The sequence below is a fragment of the Ambystoma mexicanum genome, chromosome 6p (assembly GCF_040938575.1).
Source record: "Ambystoma mexicanum isolate Mex_15411 chromosome 6p, UKY_AmexF1_1, whole genome shotgun sequence".
Taxonomy (NCBI): domain Eukaryota; kingdom Metazoa; phylum Chordata; class Amphibia; order Caudata; family Ambystomatidae; genus Ambystoma; species Ambystoma mexicanum.
The window spans coordinates 437,103,194-437,124,524 of record NC_090935.1 but is presented as its reverse complement, the minus strand read 5'-3'; the positions used below and the strand labels follow the sequence as shown (position 1 = coordinate 437,124,524).

The window sequence follows — 21,331 nt, the reverse complement described above, 5'->3', positions numbered from 1 at the left end:
CACATCAGCTCTGGGATATTCATGATGCTCAACATTTTCTCAATTAACAAGATTGGAGGAATTAACAAGATTGGAGGAGAGAGATGAAAACATCCACTTCTTTGTTAGATATGTTAATTTCTTGCTGCAAGTGCAGATGCACATACAGAGAATATTAACGTATCTTCAATATAGGAAAATCCAGTAGCCATCCAAATCAGTACCTGTAATTAGATGGAAATAAAGCAGCCATCAATTGAAGGAGATCTGTTTTTTACACAGCTTTTCTGTGTGGGGCAAAATATTTCAGCTGTATATAGTGTTGAAATCTTCTACATCTGATATCCTTCTACAGCAGAATTTCCCAATTATTGCATGCCGATATATCCTCAACAGCAACAGGTAATTTCTAACCGTGAGCATCTTTTCCTCAATCTGAATATATACTCAGACCTTGGATAGCTGTGATAATGTGGTACTGGGTCAAATATGAAGAATAAAAGGAGTAAATTAAATCCCCTGACAAAAGACTTAAAGCTAATAATTATCCAACAAGAAGAGATGAAACATAGTAGAGCATGCTGCTTCACCCACAGTCTCAGTATCTGTGTGCATCTTCACACATCAGCACAACTCTTAGCTAATAGTTTGATATGCAGACTGCAAACCGCCATCTAATGCCGGTGAAGCTATACCAGCCTGCACCACAGTGGAGAAGGCTATCAGACACAGAAGGTTTTGAAGGCTATATGAAGGTAGTGTCTAGTCCAGCACAGCAAAGCTGTGTGCAAGAAAAGACTCCTTCAAATGATGCTAGATCAATGACCATATAAAAAGACTGCTAGTAATTTAGATCGAGGTTGCAGAATCTTCTTGATAAGATGTATGAAAAACTCTAAATGTGTGACTCTGTTGTGTACAACAAGAAATGAATAAGTATAACACACAAAGGGATGTCCACCTCTCCCCCTTCTCCAACCTCAATAATCGAGAGAATGTTGGAGATTATTAAGGATGCAATATTGATATCATGCCAGAAATCGTTGAGGCATGCAACCAATACAAATAGATAATATTGAGGAGCTCTTTTATCATTTTTAGTCCTGATGCAGGCCTATAGAAAAGTAGGAAGATATGAATGATTATTAAAAGACCGAAAAACTATGTTGATGATTAAGGTATTTGTGTCCTTAAAGTTATTATGCAATTGTATAGTGATAGTAGGATAACTATTGTTGGAGTCACAAGAACTCATTGTGATGATATTAAGGAACAACTACGTAACTGGAGGGACTGCTCAAAGAAAGTGGTAGGACTTCAGAGCTGTAAGTTGTTTGAAACAAAAGCGTCCTGAAACATCCGTTTACATCAATTATCCTTTACATTTTTATTTGCAGCAAAGGTTATAACATTTTGCATGCTGAATATCAAAGGAACTGTAGACTCAGGGTTAGTAGGGATAAGAATACAAAAAGAGTATCGCAGGTGACTATTAGCTTATTTATTCAGCTGATGTCACAAAGGATATGGGTTCAGTTTCCCATAGTGTTTAATAGTTTTTTTTGAAACAACACTTACCTACAAATTGGCAGACATATTGAAAATAGAACAAATAGAGAGCAAACTGAAGCCACAATTCAAGTTCTTAAAACATGGTAATAGATTTGCTCATACAAGTACATAAAAGCAGAGTAATTATCCAGCAATTATGGTAAAAAAACACATAGAACGTGAAACTGTAAATAGTGAACTGGAGTTTAGTCTTCACAAAAACATCCTGATAGTTGTTTCCAAGGTGTACTGGATATTTTGGGGAGGTAACACCTTGGAAACAACTATCAGGATGTTTTTGTGAAGACTAAACTCCGGTTCACTATTTACAGTTTCACGTTCTATGTATTTTTTTTTACCATAATTGCAGGATAATTACTCTGCTTTTATGTTCACGGCTCCTCATGCAGCTTGGGGCAGGAGAGCAAGCAGGAGCTATGGGGGTAATAAGAGAGAGCCAATGAACTGCCAGAGTTCCTGTGGGGATGGCATTGAGGTCAATCAGTAACCTTCCGTTGAACTGAGGAGAGTTCAGGGAATGCATGGCAGAGCATTGGAATTACTATGTGACTTTCTGCAGAAGGTATATGTTCTTTCCTGGGAAAGAAATATTTATTTGAATCAAACCTTATGAGGTTTTTACACAAATAAGGACAGCTCATCCCCTTTCTAATCTGCAAACACTTCGACCCTTTGTATAATGGTTCTCCCGCACCAATTATATGTTAATAGCCATGAAGGCAATGCTTTTTTTAATGTACAGCTAGATTCAATATTGGTACTTTACTTTCTATAGCTATACTCTACTTATAATCAGTCCCATCGTCAATCTTTGAGCCTTCAGGAGTATGTCCATATTAGAGTTATTTAGGGGCTTTCAGCAGCTATGTCTCCCCTCACCTCCAATCTCCAAGATATCTCCCCTTTAAAGTAAGTGGCAAAGATAGGAGCATTGGGGGATATTAGTCTCAATGGGACGTCACTTGGACACTGTTTCAGAACACCTACATACGTATCCTCCTCCACCCCCGTATCCATGCATCAGCTTGTGGCAGCTGTAAGGTAATAGATGTATTGGGGTTGCTCTCTTACCCTGATAATCTCTGAGGTCGCTTGAACGAGCCCCAGGACCTAAGACGCTAAACATATCTCACACTTACAAGAAGTTATAAGTAGCCATAGAAGGGGAACCCCAAAGAGAGCAATTGCCAGCAGTATGTTTCCACGAGTCGGTGGAATAAAAACTACACCAGAAACCTTCCCCTCTTGGTGCTCTGGAGAAGGAATATCATGGCAACTGATTACTGAGGCCGAAAAAAAGTATTTTCTTACAACTTCATCCACTGAATGTTGAACATATTTACACTAATAAAATAAGGGACTCATCCACCAGCCACAGGTATTCCTCAACACAATGACAGATTGTGCCAACGCCATTCAGTGGATGTGAATACAACTGCCACCATACCTATTCAGAGTACCAAGATACTAGATTACTTTCCATGTGTGTAAGAAACTAAGAATCATCTGTAGTCTTCCAGAAGGATGATCCCACTGAAGCCAATCAGTGAACCAATTGGTTGGGGCACATCAGCATCAAAGGTTAGTGTTGGACAACATTTTAAATTCTCAGACAATGTTCCCACAGCACTTAGTTATTTCATTGTTACCTGCATCTTGAACTACAGTGTCTTGGTATTGGGCCCAGCTCTGTTTATTTTATGGGATGTAAGCTTATTCACAAGCTCTAGTTTTGGGTGATGTAGCTTTACAAATGCTTGATATATTACATCTGGTCTCACAGTATTATTTTATTTTGTAACTTTTTAAATTGCACAGTTTACTTATATTGGACTCCAAATACTTCTAATTAGATGGCAGGTGCTTGGACGATTGTCAAAGAATTTGTGTCTGGGTGAATGAAAAAGCCATTGTTCTCCTGTTATGGGAATCTATCAATGCTAGTTTTATACTGGAGTATTGGTTAAGTACCAAACTTCAGCTGTACCTATTTCAGCTCTGGGAAAAACAGGAATTCATCAGATACTGGGATTTTAAGTAAAGTCATTTCACTTCGATGGCAAACAACATAGCATGCAACTAATGTTGTATTGATGATGGAATATTCTTTTAAAACTGCTGAAAGTGGCATGTGTAAAGTTACCAATGACAGTTTATAACTGTGCTGTGTTTTTCATGTTTTAGGTTTGGCCATGTTAAATGAAATATAGGCATGTTGTGGTAGTAATTGAAAACTAGAAAAAAAGCAAAAAAGATTGAACAAGAAGGCCTCCCTGAAATCCAAACTGCCAAACACCCAATTCAAGCTATGACATTTGTCAAAATATAGAGAGTGTTGTTGGGAAGGAGGGACGATCGTTCCAGACCCCCAGGCAATTTCGTATAAGGCTGAGACCTGGAAGTGTTCAGTAGGGAATCAGGGAGGGTACAGGGGGAGGGTGGTTTTGACAGGGGCTATAGTGCGGGGATGGCGGGGCATTCTTCGGCTATAGAGTACATTAGGAATCAAAGGCCATCTTAGACAATAGCAGCCATATTGAAATCGAGGCGTAGCTTTGAGCTGCAGCAAGGGTCGCAGGCCCGAGCCACACACATGTACGTTTATGCATTCGGGAATAGGTTGTAGCTTGAGCACCGGTGAGAAAGGCCAGAGCTGCAGAAATTCATAGACCCTTTATTGTCTCATGTTGCCAGCATTCGCATCCCAGAAGGAATGCACCCTACAAGGCCACGAGGGGGTTGAGACTCCCTGTCTCAGCTCTATGAAATAGTACCCAGACGCCCAGCATTCCAAGGTACCAATCAGCCCTCAATCACCGATCATAAAACTGTTTAGACTCCCAATCGATCAGAAAAGATCAGAAAGCAGGCACCAGTTGCCTTCACCATACGTCATGTGATTTGTGCTGTGAGGGGCAAAACATAAAATCTAAAACATTAGGTTAGAGATAGAGCAAGTATTGTTTTTTTTCGCATAATGACTAATGAATTGATTGATTTGCATTATTTATACCGCGCACCTAACGAAATCAATCATATCTGGGCGCCAATGTAACACATAACAACAGATCTTCTTACACGGCTATTATCAGGTCAAGCATTCTTTATACAGTCCACCGTGCACGTGTCAGCGCCGGGGGAGACACCAAAGCCCCTGACTAAAGGGAAGCTTTATCCACTCACTGCCCGTCCAGCCACAGGATACACAAACCCAACGTATATGCCCCTGCCTGCCACTACACCACCCCCATATCTACCAACACCTAATGTTGTCACTCCGCGGGACAGTAAATCACAGAAGGAGTTAGAGGAGGCATTCGAGGCAAGCCAGTCGGAAGTGGCACCATTGAGGGCAATAAAGCAAGTGAAGAGAAAACAAGGATGTGGTTTGGACGAGTGGAGGGCTGGAGAAATTTTGTTCAGACTGGATAGCACTGCTATCAAGGATGTGCGTGTTGAGAAGCACAGTAGTGGTGATCGAGGGTTGGAAAGCACAGGTTATGGAACAGTGAGGTCGGACAGGGAAGCACATCAAGAGGTGCAAGGAGAGGGATGTGACAGCATGTAAGAGTTTGAGGACGAGGAAGGGGAGGCAAAAGGGGCTCCAGAAATTACACAAAGAGTAGAAAGCTTGTGGGGCGAGCGCTTGAGGAGCGGATGACAAGAAACTACAATGAGCTGCATGGCAGGCGGGCTCGTAGGATTCATAGAAGAAGTGATAGATAAAGTGAATGCCCTATGCAGCGGGCATTGGAAGAAGCAAGAAGCAAAGCTCACGTCATTAGAGACAATGGAAAACCAGTGAAAGTGCAAAAGTAGGAAGAATACGAGCTGTGTTTTTACAATGAAGGGAGCATCTTTGTGGGTACCAATCGTAGGTGCAACAAGACATTATACATCCCAGATCTCAAGAAAGGGACAGCAGCTGTGATGGATAACTACTGGGTGTGTGGCAACAGGCATTTCTGCACCTCGCGCCATCATGGAGGGGTACCTGCTCGCAGGTTTTATTGCACTCGGCACTCCTGGTGGTCCCGGTAGAACACTTGATAGTGGGACCAAGTGGCTTGTCAGCCTCAACATCTACACCAGTGTCCGACATATCCACCACAGTTCCACCACAGAATCCAATATTATGTATCTTGCCAGAGCAGAAAAAGGAAAAGTTGCAGCAAAGGAGAAGGTCGAATTATCCAGGACTGACTCTACAGCAAAGAAGAAAATGTTTTTGCATTGTTGCTGTTACCAGGAGTGCAGACAGCTGTGAATGCCAAATGGCTCTAAATTGTGCGCTGGGAAGTGATCCAGCTGGTCGCCACACTGATCAAGGCCTCAACGCGATCAAGGTGGAAATGGGCGCAATCTGGCTGATGATGTTTGAGCACCACTACATGCTGGACCTCCTCACAGCCATCGAAGGAGGGTCTGCAAGAAGATTGGTGATTCCTGTTGCACCTACGTACCTCCTAATGACGCAGAAAATGGATCCCTCACCAACATAATAGGGGCCCTGGATGGCCCTGGCACTCACATACAAACAGAAGCTGGAATACAGATGAGTAATTGGTTTGACAATCTTTTTGTTTGGGCACCCTCCTGGATGGGTGCTATCGTGAAGATGTTGGTTCCTGTGATCATGTTGGTGTTGGGGATCTTCTGCACATGCCGGCTGGGGCTTTGATGCTGTGCGAAAGCAGTGCCTAGCAGCGCAATGATGATGGTCTCAATTGGGGGTACAGGCAGCCCTCCAGATAAGGAGCGTATCAGTCCTTTTTACGCACATAAATCTTGTCAATACGGCCCTTTTAATAATTCCCTGCGTACCATTTACATAGGCTATTTGAGGCAGCACCACGTAAACCATGGAGCTCACTGGTCACAGTCTAGCTAGCTGCAGTTTGCAAATGCACTCTTTAATTTAGCAATCCAAAGAAGCAACTAGAATGAGTCCTGGTCCGTTTCATTTTTTTAACACTCTCCTCTGTTAATGATTCTATCAAGATAATACTTTCTGATGAATGTAAAATGGAATTTGTGTTTTGTTCACTTAGTTCAACTGCTTACATTTTGTAGGTTACAGTGTTATTAAAGCATCTTGAATCATGAACATGCTTTTCACTTTGCTTTAGGACACATGTAGTATTATGTAAAATGAAAACTGTCTTAAACAAGGGCTGCATTTCTGCTTCATTATCCTCAGTCTTAATCCGCTTTAATAGAGGCAGCGCAGTTGCAGCATCATGGGCATTTCATACTTTGCTTTCTTTTCATCACAGAAGCACATCAATTGCATTTAAAGGCTTGGGCTTCTTGATCTCAAGAGGTTGTTTGGCCTTTGTGAGAAGGACATTTTCGGGATGTTCTATATTAAGATGTGTTTTTTGTCTTAAGATAGCATGTGTTTACGTGCATGAATGGGCACTAGACATAATCTGTTTTCTTAAAAAGCAATAAATAGCTAGACATGTGATCTGAACTTTAACTCCCTTTCTGACCACCCACCACAAGCAGGTATAATGGATACAGGTAAAATCAGTGATGTATATATTTTCAATGGCACAGATTGTACCGGTAGACTGCTATATATTCAGGCTATACGCATGTCATGGCATAATGCCAAATATTCACAGCAGGGCTGATTGCACCATGCCCACATTTCTTAGCAGGACTGCTATGTTTTGGGACAGTCCCTGCATTTCTTAACAGAGCTGCTTTAATGACAAAGCACGAACATGTGTTGGCATTTTCAGCAGCAAGCTAAAGTAATGAGCAAGAACAGTGTCTGAGCTTTTTCCACCAACCTCCTGAGCTGGTGTGATGCACACTGGCAGACAGTGTGAGAAGATGGGATTGCTGCCATATACATCAATCCCTTGTACTCGGGCTTGCACTTTTCAAAACCTCTGCTTCTCCCATGCCCGATTGCTGAGGCCCACTGCCATACATCTAGCACATTTCAAAACCTCATTATGAATCTCCTGACTCAAGTAGGATAGTTCAAACAGGCTTAGGGCTTTTGACAAGCCATTTATGTCAAGCAAGCCTCACATGGAACTGCCAGTGCCCTAACCCTGTGTGCCTTTCAGTGTCAACAGCCTATTAGAAAAGACAGCTCAGTAGGTCAATAACCCTGCTGCAGATTATTGTGTAACCTGTTAGTTCAAATCCTGTTGATAAGTGAGTTAATGAGTCTGCATCAGAGGTCTGCGTTTAAGATGCAGGTAACCTTCAATTGTAACAGAGTTGACTTAACTTTTGACTTATCAAAAGGGCTACTAAATGTTCAGTGATTCAGAAGACACAAATGTCATTGGGGATGCTATATGTGTAATAGCTCAGAACACACAAATCATCAGGGCTGCTATACCTGTGATTGCTCAGAACACAACTCTTCAGGGATGATATGCTTCTAATGGCTCAGAACAGACACATCTCAGTTGGGCTACTATACTTGTAATGGTTCTAAACACACAGCTCATATACTTTTAATGGCATGCAGTGTTGGTAGAGCATCTGCATTCAAACATCTGCATTCAAGCAAGTGCTGCATCTGGTCAGACAAGCCTCTAACTCTTTAATTCCCAGCCTAGTAGCCAAAAGTAGGGTTGCACACATCTACAAAGGAGCACCCAATGGTAAAGCGTCCTCTCAGGAGGTTCCTTCCTCTCCGACTAACTATCGCCCGATGCCCATCACTCCTTTCCTGGGCAAACTCTTGGAAAAGCTGTCCATCTCCCAGCTTAATCTACATACTGAATCTGTTGGTTGCCTCCATGACCACCAGTCTGGCTTCAGAGCTGTCAGAAGCATGGAAACCACTCTCCTTAACACCCGTGAAGACTTGCTCTCCAATCTTGGCTATAATCTCCCTTCTGTCCTCCTTCTCCTTGATCTTTCCTCTGCTTTTGACACGGTCAACCATGCCATCCTGCTCAATCGTCTCCAGGACAACCTTGGTATTACTGATCAGGCCCTGGCCTGGTTGACCTCCTTTCTCACCGACCGACCCTCTCAGGTCCAACTTGAGTCTTTCCTCTCGTCTATCACTCTCTCTATTTCTGGTGTTCCTAGGAGTCTAACCTCTCTCCCTGGCTCTTCAACCACTGGCACCTCTTGCCCACTGCATCACTACTTTCTGCTCCAATTCTCAATGTTATGAGGATGGCACTCAGCTCTCTTTCAGGCTCCCCTCAGCCACCTCTGCTTCTTCTCTCATACCAGAGTGTCTGGCCGCAAATGTGCCACCAATGATCTCTGCCTTAATGCCAGTAAGACTGAGATCCTCCTCATTGGGACACCCGCTCCCTCCTTTCCTTTTCTCGCTCTCTCTCTCTCTCTCTCTCTCTCTCTCTCTTTCGGGCTGCCTACTCTGGGCCCTCTTCCTACTCCTTCCTGTGAGGCTAAGAACCTTGGTGTGCTCTTCGACGCCACCCTCTCCTTCTCTCCTCACATCTCTGATGTCTCTAAGAAGTCAAACTATCAGTTGCACCCCCTCAGAGGTATTCTTCCTTTTCTCACTTTCCACCAGAAGCGCACTGTCTCCAGAGCTCTGGTCCTCTGTAGGCTGGACTATTGCAACAGCCTCTTTCTAAATCTTCCTGCCTCTACGCTTTGACATTTACAACTTTTCCACAACAGGACTGTGAGACTTGTCATTGGCCTCAATCCCAGGGACCGTATCTCTCCAGCTCTGAAATCTCTTCACTTGCTCCCGTGGCTGCAAAGATCAACGTCAATACCCTATGCATTGTCCACAAGGCTTTCTGGGGCCTGGGACTGCTCTACCTCCAACTTTCTCTTCCAAAACATCTTCCTTCTCGAGCTCTCCGTTCATCCACCTCCAACTCTCTGAGCGTTAGACGCTTCTCCAAGCAGAGAGTTGGGGGCAGATCTATCTTTTTGGCTGGGGCCTCCCTCTGGGACAGCCTCCCTGCCTCTCTCCAACTTGAGCAGAACCACCTCCGGTTCCGGAAGCAACTCAAGACCTTCCTTTTCGCTTCTGCTTTCTCTCTTCCTCTCCCTTGCGGATGCACCTGACTGCTCCGCGCACTGGTCACCTGGTCACGCTCTAAACTCGGGCCCAGGCTACTGCATGTCCAGTTGCCCTCGCACTGCCTCAGGGCTCCTCAGGGTCTGTATCTGAAACCCTACATACAGTCCTTTCTCTCTGCAGTTATGAGCCCCCTACTGGCTGCACTTGTGATTTAACTGCACGTTGCCCTTCCCCTCCCCCTGGCACTTCTCCCCTTCCCTCTTCCCCGCACTTGCGCAGTTGAATAACACAAGGCCTAGTAAGATCGTTTTTTGTCCTCCCTTGTTTTGTCCTCCTTGTCTTGTCACACCTAGAAACACTTGTGTACAGGCGTGTTATAAATGCCACATCATAGCATATCATCTATCAAAGCTGCACTAGATTTTTCAATAGAAAAGGCATTTTCAGCTTTTTGGATATTTACTGGTGCTACGTCAAAAGACAAACAGAAAAACAGAGAGGAAGAGCAACTCTGAACCTAAGCAATACAGAAGAACAAAGGTGTGAGGGTGAGGTGGATGCAAAGGGACAGAGAACATACTAGTCAATCAAAACAGGAATTTGAGCTACATGATAGGGCAACAAAGAAAGTGAGAAGGGAAACAGAGTTAATAATAGGACAAACACAATAGGAGTTAGGGATAGAAGCAGAGCAAAATTTAGAGACAGTAAAATAAAAGACAGACCAACAGCAGGCTGGGAGAGATGGAAATAGAAAAGCAAGACTAGCGAAGGGCAGGCCAATAACATAAGAGACAGTGAAAGAAAAATAATCAAATGGAGTAGCAACCACAACGAGAGCATGAAAAAACAGATATAGCCATGAGTAATGACATGAGAGGAAGAGGATTTATATCAACCGATACAGCGAGAGGAAGAGTGACAGAGAAACAGACCGCAAAACGTGGCGTCGCAACACTTAAAGGTGAGAGGCAGGGTGTCAGAAAGTGAGAGACAGGGGAAACAGAGTACCAAAGAGAAGCAGAGATAGAGAAAAAACATGGAGTGGCTGTCAAGCAGGTAGTGCCAGGCAGCAACTGTAGGCCTGAGAGGTTGAGAAGTGATGCTGGTAGATTGCGGGACTTGATTTATAATGTAACTAGCTTGCATCTGAAGTAGCTCTTAACAGAGTTTGTGCCCAAGTCTCATGATGATGAAGCTGGGTAGTATGTGTATACAAGGTTCTTGTGTGGGGAAAATGTTTTCCACAGGTGCAATACATTATTTAGAACCACTTTGAAATATAGCTGTTTTGTCACTAATGTATTTGAACAAAGATTTAATTTTACGCACATAGTTGCCAGTCACTTTTTACTCTCTTGGAAGGAGGGAACTGATTTTTACTCTCTTAAAATTGGATTTACTCTCCAATTCTAAAAATTGGGAGTAAAATACTCTCACTCCAAAATCCTATCTGGAGCACTGGGTACAGACACCTTATGGTACACAAAATAGTGCACTTCAAACTGATGACCAAGACAAGCCACGCATAGTTGCAATTGAGCAGCGTCATCACCGCCGAGGCCCCACCACAGTTCCCCCACCTGACCCCTAGAATTACACAGAACACTGTGTAGATTTAGCAGGGAATGGTGGGTTTATATTTATGACATATACTCCTGAGCAATATGCACAAGCAGGGAAGGTTTATGGTCTGTATGCAGGGCATGGGTATCAAAGGAAGGGTCACCTCCATACTTGGAAGCTGAAAGATCCGAAAGGGTTAAAATTAGAAAGGAGGACGAGAAGCTCACCTGGGAGTTTGTTAATGTAGTATTAACGAAGGAGGGGAATGTTGGGGAGGAGGGACAATCGTCCCAGACCCCCAAGTGCTTTCGGATGAGGCAGAGGCCTGAAGGTGTGCAGTAGGGACTTGGGGAGTGTACAGGGGAAGGAGGGCATTGGCATGGGCTATAGTACGGGGAGGGTGGTGCATGCTTCGGCTCTAGACTACATGGGGAATCAAAGGCCATCTTAGATAGTAGCAGCCATATTGAAATCGAGGCCTAGCTTTGCGCTGAAGCCAGGGCCGCAAGCCCGAAGGCCCGAACCACACACATGGAACTAAGTGTATGCATGCGGGAATAGGCTGTAGCTTGGGCACTGGTGGGAAAGGCAAGAGCTGCAGAGATTCGTAAACCCTTCAATGTCTCATGTTGCCAGAATTCGTATCCCAGAAAGAATGCACCCTTCAAGGCCATGGAGGGGGGTGTTGACAGCTCTCTGCAAGAAGCGATCCCACGAGAAGGAGGGCACGAGCTCCGACCTCCCCGTCCCAGATCTAAGTAATAGCTCCCAGATGCCACTGTCCCAAGACTACCAGCATTCCAAGATATCAGTGAGCTTGACACCACCGATCATAAACCTGTTAGACCCCCAATTGATAAGAAAAGATCAGAAAGCAGGGATGAGTTTCCTTCACCATAGGTCATGTGATTTGTGTTGCGAGTTGCCGGGAGGGGCAAAACAACAAATCTAAAAAAAGGGTGGGGAGCTTTGGACGGGCACCAACATGTATGGAATTGAGCTGTCGTCTGTTAGATACAATGACCTCAAGTATCCTCTTAGCCCTCGACTACAGTATCAGGTGCACATTAGGTAAGAGAAGATTATGTATTGTTTTCAGTGTATAGGGTCCAATGGCCTGCCGTCCCTTATGGAGCAGGTAACCTATGTATAGGTTCTCACCAAGCAGCCATTTGAATCTGACCATTATGTAATTTACGTCACTGATGACGCTGTGTGCCTTCGTAAAGTGTTGCTCATACTGCTTTTGGCAGAACGTTCCATGGCAGCAGGGTACTTTGCTGGCACACCTTTATTTTTGTGAAAATAAAACCTTGTTCTCCTTGCAAGAGGTGTGCTGGGACTTTTTCCCTAGTGGGTTGCACATTTTGTGGTGTGAGCGTTGAGGGGTTTCTCTACAATGTGAAAGAGTATATCATTATGCAGCATGCTTTAAGGGACACACCGTTTCTAAGGTTTATGGTAGCTATTCTAAACTCTCCATCCAAACTTTGGAATTTGCTATCTATCGACAAAGCACGTCCTCACAGTATATAACGGTATAGCAAAACAAGTTTAGGGTAAGACCAGGTCATGGGCAGCTGACACTTAAAGGTTTGGCTAAAGCCTTAAGAGTCTGACTGGAAAGGTTTAGAGGTGTTGTATATATAAGAGTTGTTGCTCATCAAGGTTGATGTGTTATGCAGAGAATGTACTTGTTCAAATAGGATATCATTTCCTGCTGTAATGAAAAGAGTCTGTATAGTCACGTCCTATGCAAAATATTATTATGTTGAATATGAATCAACTAATTTTCAATTGTTCTTAATATTTTGTTATGGGCATTTTGAAATTGATGGGAAAAAAATGGCCACTATGCCCACCCTATTTGCACATTCTGTGTCTTATAAAGAGGAGCCTCAGCCTAGAACCAAACTACATCAGGAACTAGCCCAACTTGGCAATTTGGAGGAAAACAAAAGAAAGTTAAACATAATTTTCCCGAAATGTCATACACTGAAGATTCTGCAGGGAAGATGTGTGTAAATGTTCAAAGACAATCGAAGGACTTTTGACAATTGAGCATCAGCCAAGACAACTTGATGCCCAAATGACGTAATGCTCTCGCAAAACTATTCAGAAGATGTGAATGTAACCATCATCATCTATCCCCAGTGCATTGAAAGGTCCAGGCTCCATCCAGAGAGAATTCCACTAAGCAATGTTCTAGTAGATTAACTGGGAACTACTTTTCACTCAATGGGCATCATTACGGGTCCGGCAGTAACCCTGCCGGTGCTACTGGCGTGTTGCCGCCGATCCCATAAAAAATTACTGATGCCCGACTTCCCGTGCCACCGCACTATTCCAAGTCTGGCGGCCGGGAAGTCAGATGCAGGCTATTTCATTAATCCCCATTCCCATTGAGTCCCATATGACTCTATAGGAACGGGGACACGGAAACACCAGCACCGCTGTTAACGGTAACGGTGCTTCTGTGACGGCTTTGCCTGCCGTGGCTGCTGTGCCCGGCAGGGTCAGACTTGTCAGGAACAGCGTCTACGGCAGGCAAACCTGTAGTTTGCCGGTCTGGAAACAACGGTACCCGTAAGCTTACCAGCACCGTTGTTTCAGGACCAGCAAACTTAGAATGAGACCCAATGTCTTTCCTTGCTCATACAAAATAATGTGTACAGAGTACACCTAAAATAAATTCATGTCCATCTCCATACATGGTGCAGATAATGGTGAAAATGAATATTATAACAAATATGTTTTTCTGTGTATTGAGAAGACAATAATTAGAGATGTGCCAGGGAAGAGTTTAAGCCCAGGTACAGAGAATTGATTACCTCCTGTTGCACATATAAGAACTTCATGTTTAGGAGTCTCACATGCACCGAGTTCCTGTTCTACACGAGTGTGGAGATGAGACAAGATGGAGAATCCTCAACAGCTGTACTCAATTGAAAGCATGTAGGGGTATACGTATATTACATTGGTGAAGGGAAACAAACATATTCAACACAGCCAATGAGCCATGGAGGCGTACAGAAAGCAGTTGGCAACCTTTGAACCCATGCTTTACTCTTGCATGATTTAGTCCCCCTTAAACTGCTGTAACACTGGAATACACTGTATACTGGGCTACATTTCAGGTCAACAAGAAATACAAATCAGGCTCATTAAAAGACCAGTAGGAAATTGTGAAAGAAAAATAACTTACCTTTTGGAGTCACCAATGTAGGTAAAAGTGAACGTGGAGTCGGAGTATCTAAAATCTAAAGAACAAAATTACAAGGTTAGCAATAGCCTTTCACATAATCTCTGTGCAATAGCATCTTTTCTGCCTTGACCACTAGTTTGGAATCTACAAAAGAAAAGGACTGTTAGTTCACATTTTCAAAGAAAGGTCTCTGAACTCAATGGTATATTATCAGTTGCTAAACACAGTAATGAAAGCAAAATTGATCTCCTCAGCACCAATGCCTTAATAGATGTCACGCCATCCAGCATCAGGGAGGAAGCCGTGGCAGATCTTGGCCTTCACATATCAGACAATTAGAGGAAGCTCCTTGAGGAGAGATCAGTGAAGACGTGGGTAAGAAGCTCCTAGTGGAAGGGATGGCTTTTGATAAAAGTTGGCAAATTGGTCGCTATGGAATTCAGATATCCAAGAAAGGGGCCCAAAATTGTGTGACGAAGATGATGAAGATGGACATGAGGAGCCCACAGCGGGTCACTGTGCCAATTCATGAGGCTTGTGGCTGCAACTTCAGCTGCATTGCTGAGACTCCCCTTCTCTGCTGGACAAGAGACGCGGTTCTGCACACCAGGGAGCAAGCAAGCTATCTAACAACTCTGGCAACATTACAAAGTGGCTAATAAATCATTAAACAATAGTGTGAGGCACACTATCAACATACCGTACCCATTATTTTTACATACCTACCAAACAGCTTTCCTAAATATCCCCAGTTAGAGGAACCTTAACTACTGGCTCAAGGTGTAGGATTTTGATATTGCATTCTCATTGTCTGCTGGGAGCACTTCCTCAAGGAGCATTTCATCAAGACTTCCTGCACCTGGTTGACTTAACCTGGCTAAGCGGATCATGCATATAATTTCATTGGTAAGTTTGACACCTTCACTCATATTCAACTGCGCTCAGTAATGGTGATTTGTGTGTACAAAAGCGTCAGGCCATGTACTGGAAATGAAGAACAAAAATGAATGAAATGTTCAACTAAATAGTGCGGTACTCTATGTTGCTACTTCCCTGGGTTTATTTAGCACACTGCTTTCAAATCTTATGGAAGAGTGTAGATAACAAGAAGTCCTTACGGTTTGTAGAATTAGACAGGAAATCTCAAGTAGGGAAGTCAAGGAAAATTGGAATATTGCAGGCTTTTCGAACACGGATTACCGGAAATTTAGGGAAGCCGTAAGTAAGGTGGAGGTAGAAAATTGACTAAATCTGGATTTCTTCACTGCTAAATCTAAAAGGGTAAAGGGAGGTTTGGCTAGTAGGATATATATGCATATAGTTTCAGAATACAAAGAGAATGTTCAGCTGCAGGAACAATGGAGTATAAGAATCAGATGTGAGATTTCGTCAGTGCTTTAGATGAGAATGTGCCAAAATGTCAAACTCTGCTCTATAAGTTTGGGTCCAAGATCCTGGTAAATCAACATTTTAAACAGGGTTTATTGGACTCCGGCGCGATTGTGTAAGAGGGGTCTTTCCAACACCAGTGATTGTTGGGGCTGTGTGCATCAAGTTGGGTCACTGGAGCACATGATGTGGGACTGCGTGAGGGTGCGTGATTTCTGGCTGAAGATTGGGACAATATGTGAGAAGATATTGGAGGAGAAAATTGATTATGATTTTAAAATATTGATATCGGGTGCAGATGAATTGCTCGAGAAATTAACTACTTGTCAGATGAAATGGCTATTTCAAGATGCTGCCATGGGAAAGAAAATTATCCTGACAGGTTGGAAATCTAAGGTCTCTCCAAATATTGTTGAAATGCGCAGGCTGGCTGAAATGGAGAAAACAATCTATAGGAGAGAAAGGAAAATGTCTCTTTTTGATAAGATTTGGGGAAAATGTATGAATTCGTACTAGACTCTACTTGTTATATAGTTGAAGGAGGGGATGGGGAAGAGTGCTGTATACTTTAGGTGGTTATTGTTCATAGTTTTTCGTTATTGTTTTTATCTTTGCTATTTATGTATTATTTATTAGAACCGATTGGAATATTTACTTATGAATTTTTATATCCAAATAAATGAAAATAAATATTTATTTTTTTAAAAGGTAGAGTTTGAACAAAAGAGCCTGATCACTGACTTGCAAATTCTTTAAAATCCCACTAGACCTGCAGGGCGAGTTTGTTGGTTAACATACTCGACCTATGAGAAATTAATTTGTCCCATTGAGATGAGAACCAAAATATTGACCAGTGCTTTCTGTAAAATGGAGCATATCAACATAAGCACACTTGCTATTTGATGCAATTTTGCCAACCATACAAAGTGAATATTTTATTTACCATTTACTGTAGACAAAGCGTGTCAAATAAAGGTTTCAAACATCTCATATGCACGAAAAAGGTCGAGTACCATGCAAATGGTACTCGCCCTTCATAAAATCTGCTCGCCAATGCAACTGGGCTACTAGATTTTGCAAGCCCTGCACTTGATGGTATCCCTAAAGAGTGCAGAGCCACCCAGATTGGTTGAAAACTGAACTGTTGAGAGAGAGAGAGAGAGAGAGAGAGGGAGAAAGAGAGAGAGAGAGAGAGAGAGAGAGAGTGTGTGTCATATAGGTCTATATATATCTTAAGTTAAATTATGTTACCTAGCTTTGCATGTTCTGTTGGCTAACTATGTTTAAGGTCCAGCTAACATGAGTGAAATGCCTATTGGTCACCCTGGACAGAGAGGAGGGAACACTAATCGCAGTAAGAGCTACATAAAATGATCCCACTCACTCATACGCTTGCTCAGCATCTGCCTTCTTTGTGAAGTATACCTGACATGTACTGCTGTTTGTATAAATCTCGATAGTTGCAGTACATTGGTTTTTAGTTTGGCCTATTAGGTGTTGTTTGGTTATTTGCCCACCCATTGACTGCTCATGGCCATGCGAATCTCTATGGCCATTCCGACCCAGTTCCTGTAGCTTGCTGCCCAAAACCCCTCCTCATGGGAACTCTTTGAGCTCGCTTTAACAAGCCTTAACATCAAACTGTGCGCTCATAATGCCTGCCCTTGTTATTCAAAGCAGCCTTCTGAGAGTTAATGACTTAATTGGTGTGGTAAATGCGCTACTGGTGTAAAAGAAATGTCTTAACCAGGTCTGCACTCAGTCACTCGATTTATAAGCACAATGCCTGCACTTCACTGAAGTCCTGTTAAAAAAATGCTTTGGCAAAACCAAATGTTTTGGCGTTTGTATAAATATTAGGCATTTTCCAGGCACTGTTATAAAATGCTCATGTACTCGCACTATTTTGCACCTGCTACCATCAATAGCCAGTTAATACCACTACAGCGGTGCCTTGCAAGTGCCTTTACCATGTCTAGGCAAAAGCCCAAACTGTTGGCATTGCCAATGCTTATCTTGTCTAGAGACTCATCCTAAATTGTACATTATGTAATTTATGTCACTGATGACGCTGTGTGCCTTGATGATTGATGTAAATTACATAATGTACAAATTTAAATGGGTAGTTAGTGAGACTCTATACATAGGCTACCTGCTCCATAAGGGATGGCAGGCCATTGGTCCCAGCCCCTTCGGTCCATCTTCTTCCACGTGGGTTCCTCCTTTCGTGTCATCAGGCATGAAGCTAAAATTAATTGGTCATTATGCAAAGAAAACACCTTACTGATTAGGTCCAATGAGAAACGAGATGTGTCTGGAGTTAGTGGATGTACAGAGCACAAAAGACAGGGCCTAGCACTTTGTGCAATAAGTGTCTTTTTGGGGTGGCTATTTTTGCATGAGGTTTGTCTCTGTCATACTTATCAGGGAGACTAAACTAAAAAACACAGATCAGACTACCCTTTCAGGGTTGGCAGGGATGCATCAGCCGCGTGATCTATATACATAGTATATCGGAGCATGTTTGACCCCGTTTGAGTCATCTACACACAGCATAGCATGTGTGAATGTATTCTATGTATAGCAAGGGAAGCCAAATGTGCGGGAAGCCTCCCCCTCCATCACTCCAACAAGTTCACTGCTGCTATGGCAACAGAGGGAAATTCCAGTGTCGGGCCTGCGAGGAAGAAAGGATGCTCTTCCTTGTGGAGAATAAGGCGAGCAAGATAAGGACTGAAGGAGAAACCGAAAGCAATAACACACCAGCGTAATAGTCCCCGATGAGCTTTGGCCGAAAAAGCTGCTGAACTGGCAATGCCAGAAACATCTGGCCATTGGCTCCTAGCAGCAAACGCCAAAGAGGCGGAACTGAGCTTAGCGTGTGGGAATTTTAGCAGGAACATTCTTTATAAGGAAGCTCTACTGGCAATCATTTTTTTTAATGTTTATCAGCATTTGTGAAAAGGTCGTTCTGCCTAAACCCTTTGTTTATGATGCTTTCACTGAATTCACGTCAAGAACGTGAAGCTGTTGCTGTGCATTTGCTTTCTAGGCCACGTCCTGGCAAAGCTAGTACGAAGTTAAATACACAGCTGCATCTTAGAAATGGATGTACTAGGCCAATAAAGAGTAACACGAACCCCCAACTCTAACGCCTGCCAGCCCCCATCCGCCGCCCCCCTGTGGTTATGCTCTATTATTCACGGCAGCTAAACAATAGGTACGAGAACCTGCCGTGTACAAAATAGCTGCTCAGACGGCGAACACCGTCTATTGCCAGGCAAGCAGGGCTTCTCTCCCGGGGTTCGCTGCCCTCCCTGTGCAGGCTTTCCATGCACAAGGTGGGCGGTGGCGACGTGGGGGGCAGGGACTGTTATTCCACGGTGACTCATCGCCTGTAATGCTTGCAAAATTAAAGCGAAGCTTTTGCACAAAAATGAGGAAGTGACTGGGCAAAGCAGAGAGTGCTCTGGTCCCCGAGCGCGGTGTCCCCTCCGTGGCCGTAGCTGTACGTGCGCTTCTCACCTGTGAAGAGACAGTCCTTCTCCGCTTTGCACTTCTGGATCACCACGTCGATGTCCTTCTGGATACGCTCTTGCCTTGAACACATCCCCATGAAATAGCACCCTGTGAAAGCTGCCCTGTCCCTCTGCCCCTCCGCCGGCCAGTGCTGCCACCGGGGGGGCTCCGGGCGCCGCGGGGGAAGGATGGTTGGGGCACAGAGGGCGCTGGGGGGAGGGGAGGGTTAGGCGGGGCTGGCTGCACCGGGCTGTGTGTGGCTGGGCGCCCTTCCCTCCGCCCGTCTGTCCGTGTGCCAGGTGCCTGACTGACAGCGGCAATGATCACCGGCTCAGCGGCTCGGGCAGGCGCAGGATGAGGCAGGCGGCAGTTAGCGAGGCGCGCGCGGCTGGAGGCGGAGGCGAGGGGGGAAGGAGTCACATCCAGGCACCGAGCAGGAGCTGCTGCTGCCCGCGCAGCCGCAGAGCGGCCCGTGAGCAGCGGGGCCCAGGCCAGCACGGCTTGGGCAAGGGTGTGAAATATACTCGGCGGTTTTGTACTCTTTTACTGTATGTAGAGTGGTGCACATGGGCCCTCCTAAAATTGCGCTCAAACATATCTCAATTATCATGTCAGGTGATGGTCATTAACTTCGTTGCAACTCATTTTTTTTTAGCCAAAAAGGGATGTTTCTTGGCCTGATCCGCCGAAATAATCGTCTGGCCTTGGCGTTACAATGTAGAGTTCAAATGGCGGACCTCTTCGATGTAAGGGGTGCTCAATACAGGTCTGACTGCAGGCTGGTAGCAAATGCACTCATCATGCTGGCACCTGACATCTCAAACCATGTGGCCATCACGAGTGGTCAAGTTAAGATCTTTTGCTGCTGTTTTTAAGCCCACGTGTTTGATTTTTTCAAATAAATGGAGCTAGGAAGCCAAGGACTTTCATAGATTGCCCAGTTTTTAGACTAATACTTCCAGTTTCGAAACTGACAAACAATCTTGAAAAGCCTGGTTGTGTTTTCATTTTCCTCGAATGTCCCCTGAGACCCTCTCTCCACTCCCGGTGGCTTCTACATATCTATTTGCTACTTTGTATTCTCATTTTTTCACAGGTTGAGGGGGAAGAATAATTCCACTTGTGTTGTTACCTTACAATCATCTTCAATAGTTTTCTCATGGAAGTCTTTACTCCCAAGCTTTTAACTATGGAAGTAGTTTGACTTCTGAAAACCGGGAATGGCGTCCAAATGTTCAGGTTTGTAATTTTATGATTTCTTATTAAAAGGCACTCGATACACTAACGTCACTGTAGTGGTTTCATACACTCCTGCAGCAATGCAGAGGGCGCCAAGTTGTGCTTTGAAGGTCCTGCTTTCTAAGTTGAAATGATGCGCTGTTACAATGCACAAGAGGTAACCAGTGGACCCATATGCAGACAGAGTAAAACATGGCCTGGGTGTACCTCGAGCATTCTCCTCCCCCCAGGTAGCACACAACACATTGCTTTGGTGTTGGCAATAAAAGGCAGTGGAATTTTATTTGCACAGTTATGGTCATCAACAAAAGACATACTCATAATTACATAACCATAATATGCTGTACTTTTGGGCACCGGGTCCTGAGGTTGCCCCCTCTGGCCCGTGTCGCCTTCCTTGTCCCTCGACAGTGTGGTCACCATACGGTGTCCTGTCTTATTTCTCCTTCTTTGAGAAAATAGGACCGGACTGCTCCGTTCCTGAGTGTGCTCACTCTCGATTCTCCTTCCGGAGTTATACTTGAATTCAATTTTCATGCATTCCTTTGCTTTAATGTCATTAACGTTCAATCACAAAATAAAGAACAGGAAGTTGTTGTATAGTTTTTCAAATATCAGGTGTTATTTATTTTTCTGCCTGACTCATCAGTGCCCAATTATCTTTTGCCAATGCATTTCGGACTTCCGTCCATCATCAGGACTTTAGGCACTATTAATTATCTTCAACCACTGTAGGTCTTCAACTACCCAGGATTTTTCAAATCTCCAGATAAGCAATCTATTCAGCTCATTCATTCTCAATGACTTCCCACGCACTGACATGGACGAGCTGCTCACCTTTTTCTAGGGTAGGAGGGTTCTGGGAAAAT

The 21,331-nt window shown here is 43.9% G+C and overlaps 1 protein-coding gene across 3 annotated transcripts in view; it reads right to left on the bottom strand.

The window, feature by feature from the left end:
• PARP8 (poly(ADP-ribose) polymerase family member 8) overlaps positions 1–19,658 on the bottom strand; it is a 1,351,312-nt gene extending 1,331,654 nt beyond the window's left edge. For 2 of the 3 annotated variants that reach the window (XM_069627248.1, XM_069627249.1), the window contains exons 1-2: positions 19,230–19,657; positions 14,316–14,370 (exon numbers count right to left, since the gene is read on the bottom strand). In XM_069627248.1, coding sequence (XP_069483349.1) covers positions 14,316–14,370; positions 19,230–19,320 — 146 coding nt within the window. In that variant the 5' untranslated portion in view covers positions 19,321–19,657. Of the gene's footprint in view, positions 1–14,315; positions 14,371–19,229 lie in introns of all 3 variants that reach the window. The other variant, XM_069627250.1, reaches the window with a different exon arrangement.
• Positions 19,659–21,331: the final 1,673 nt, after the last annotated feature.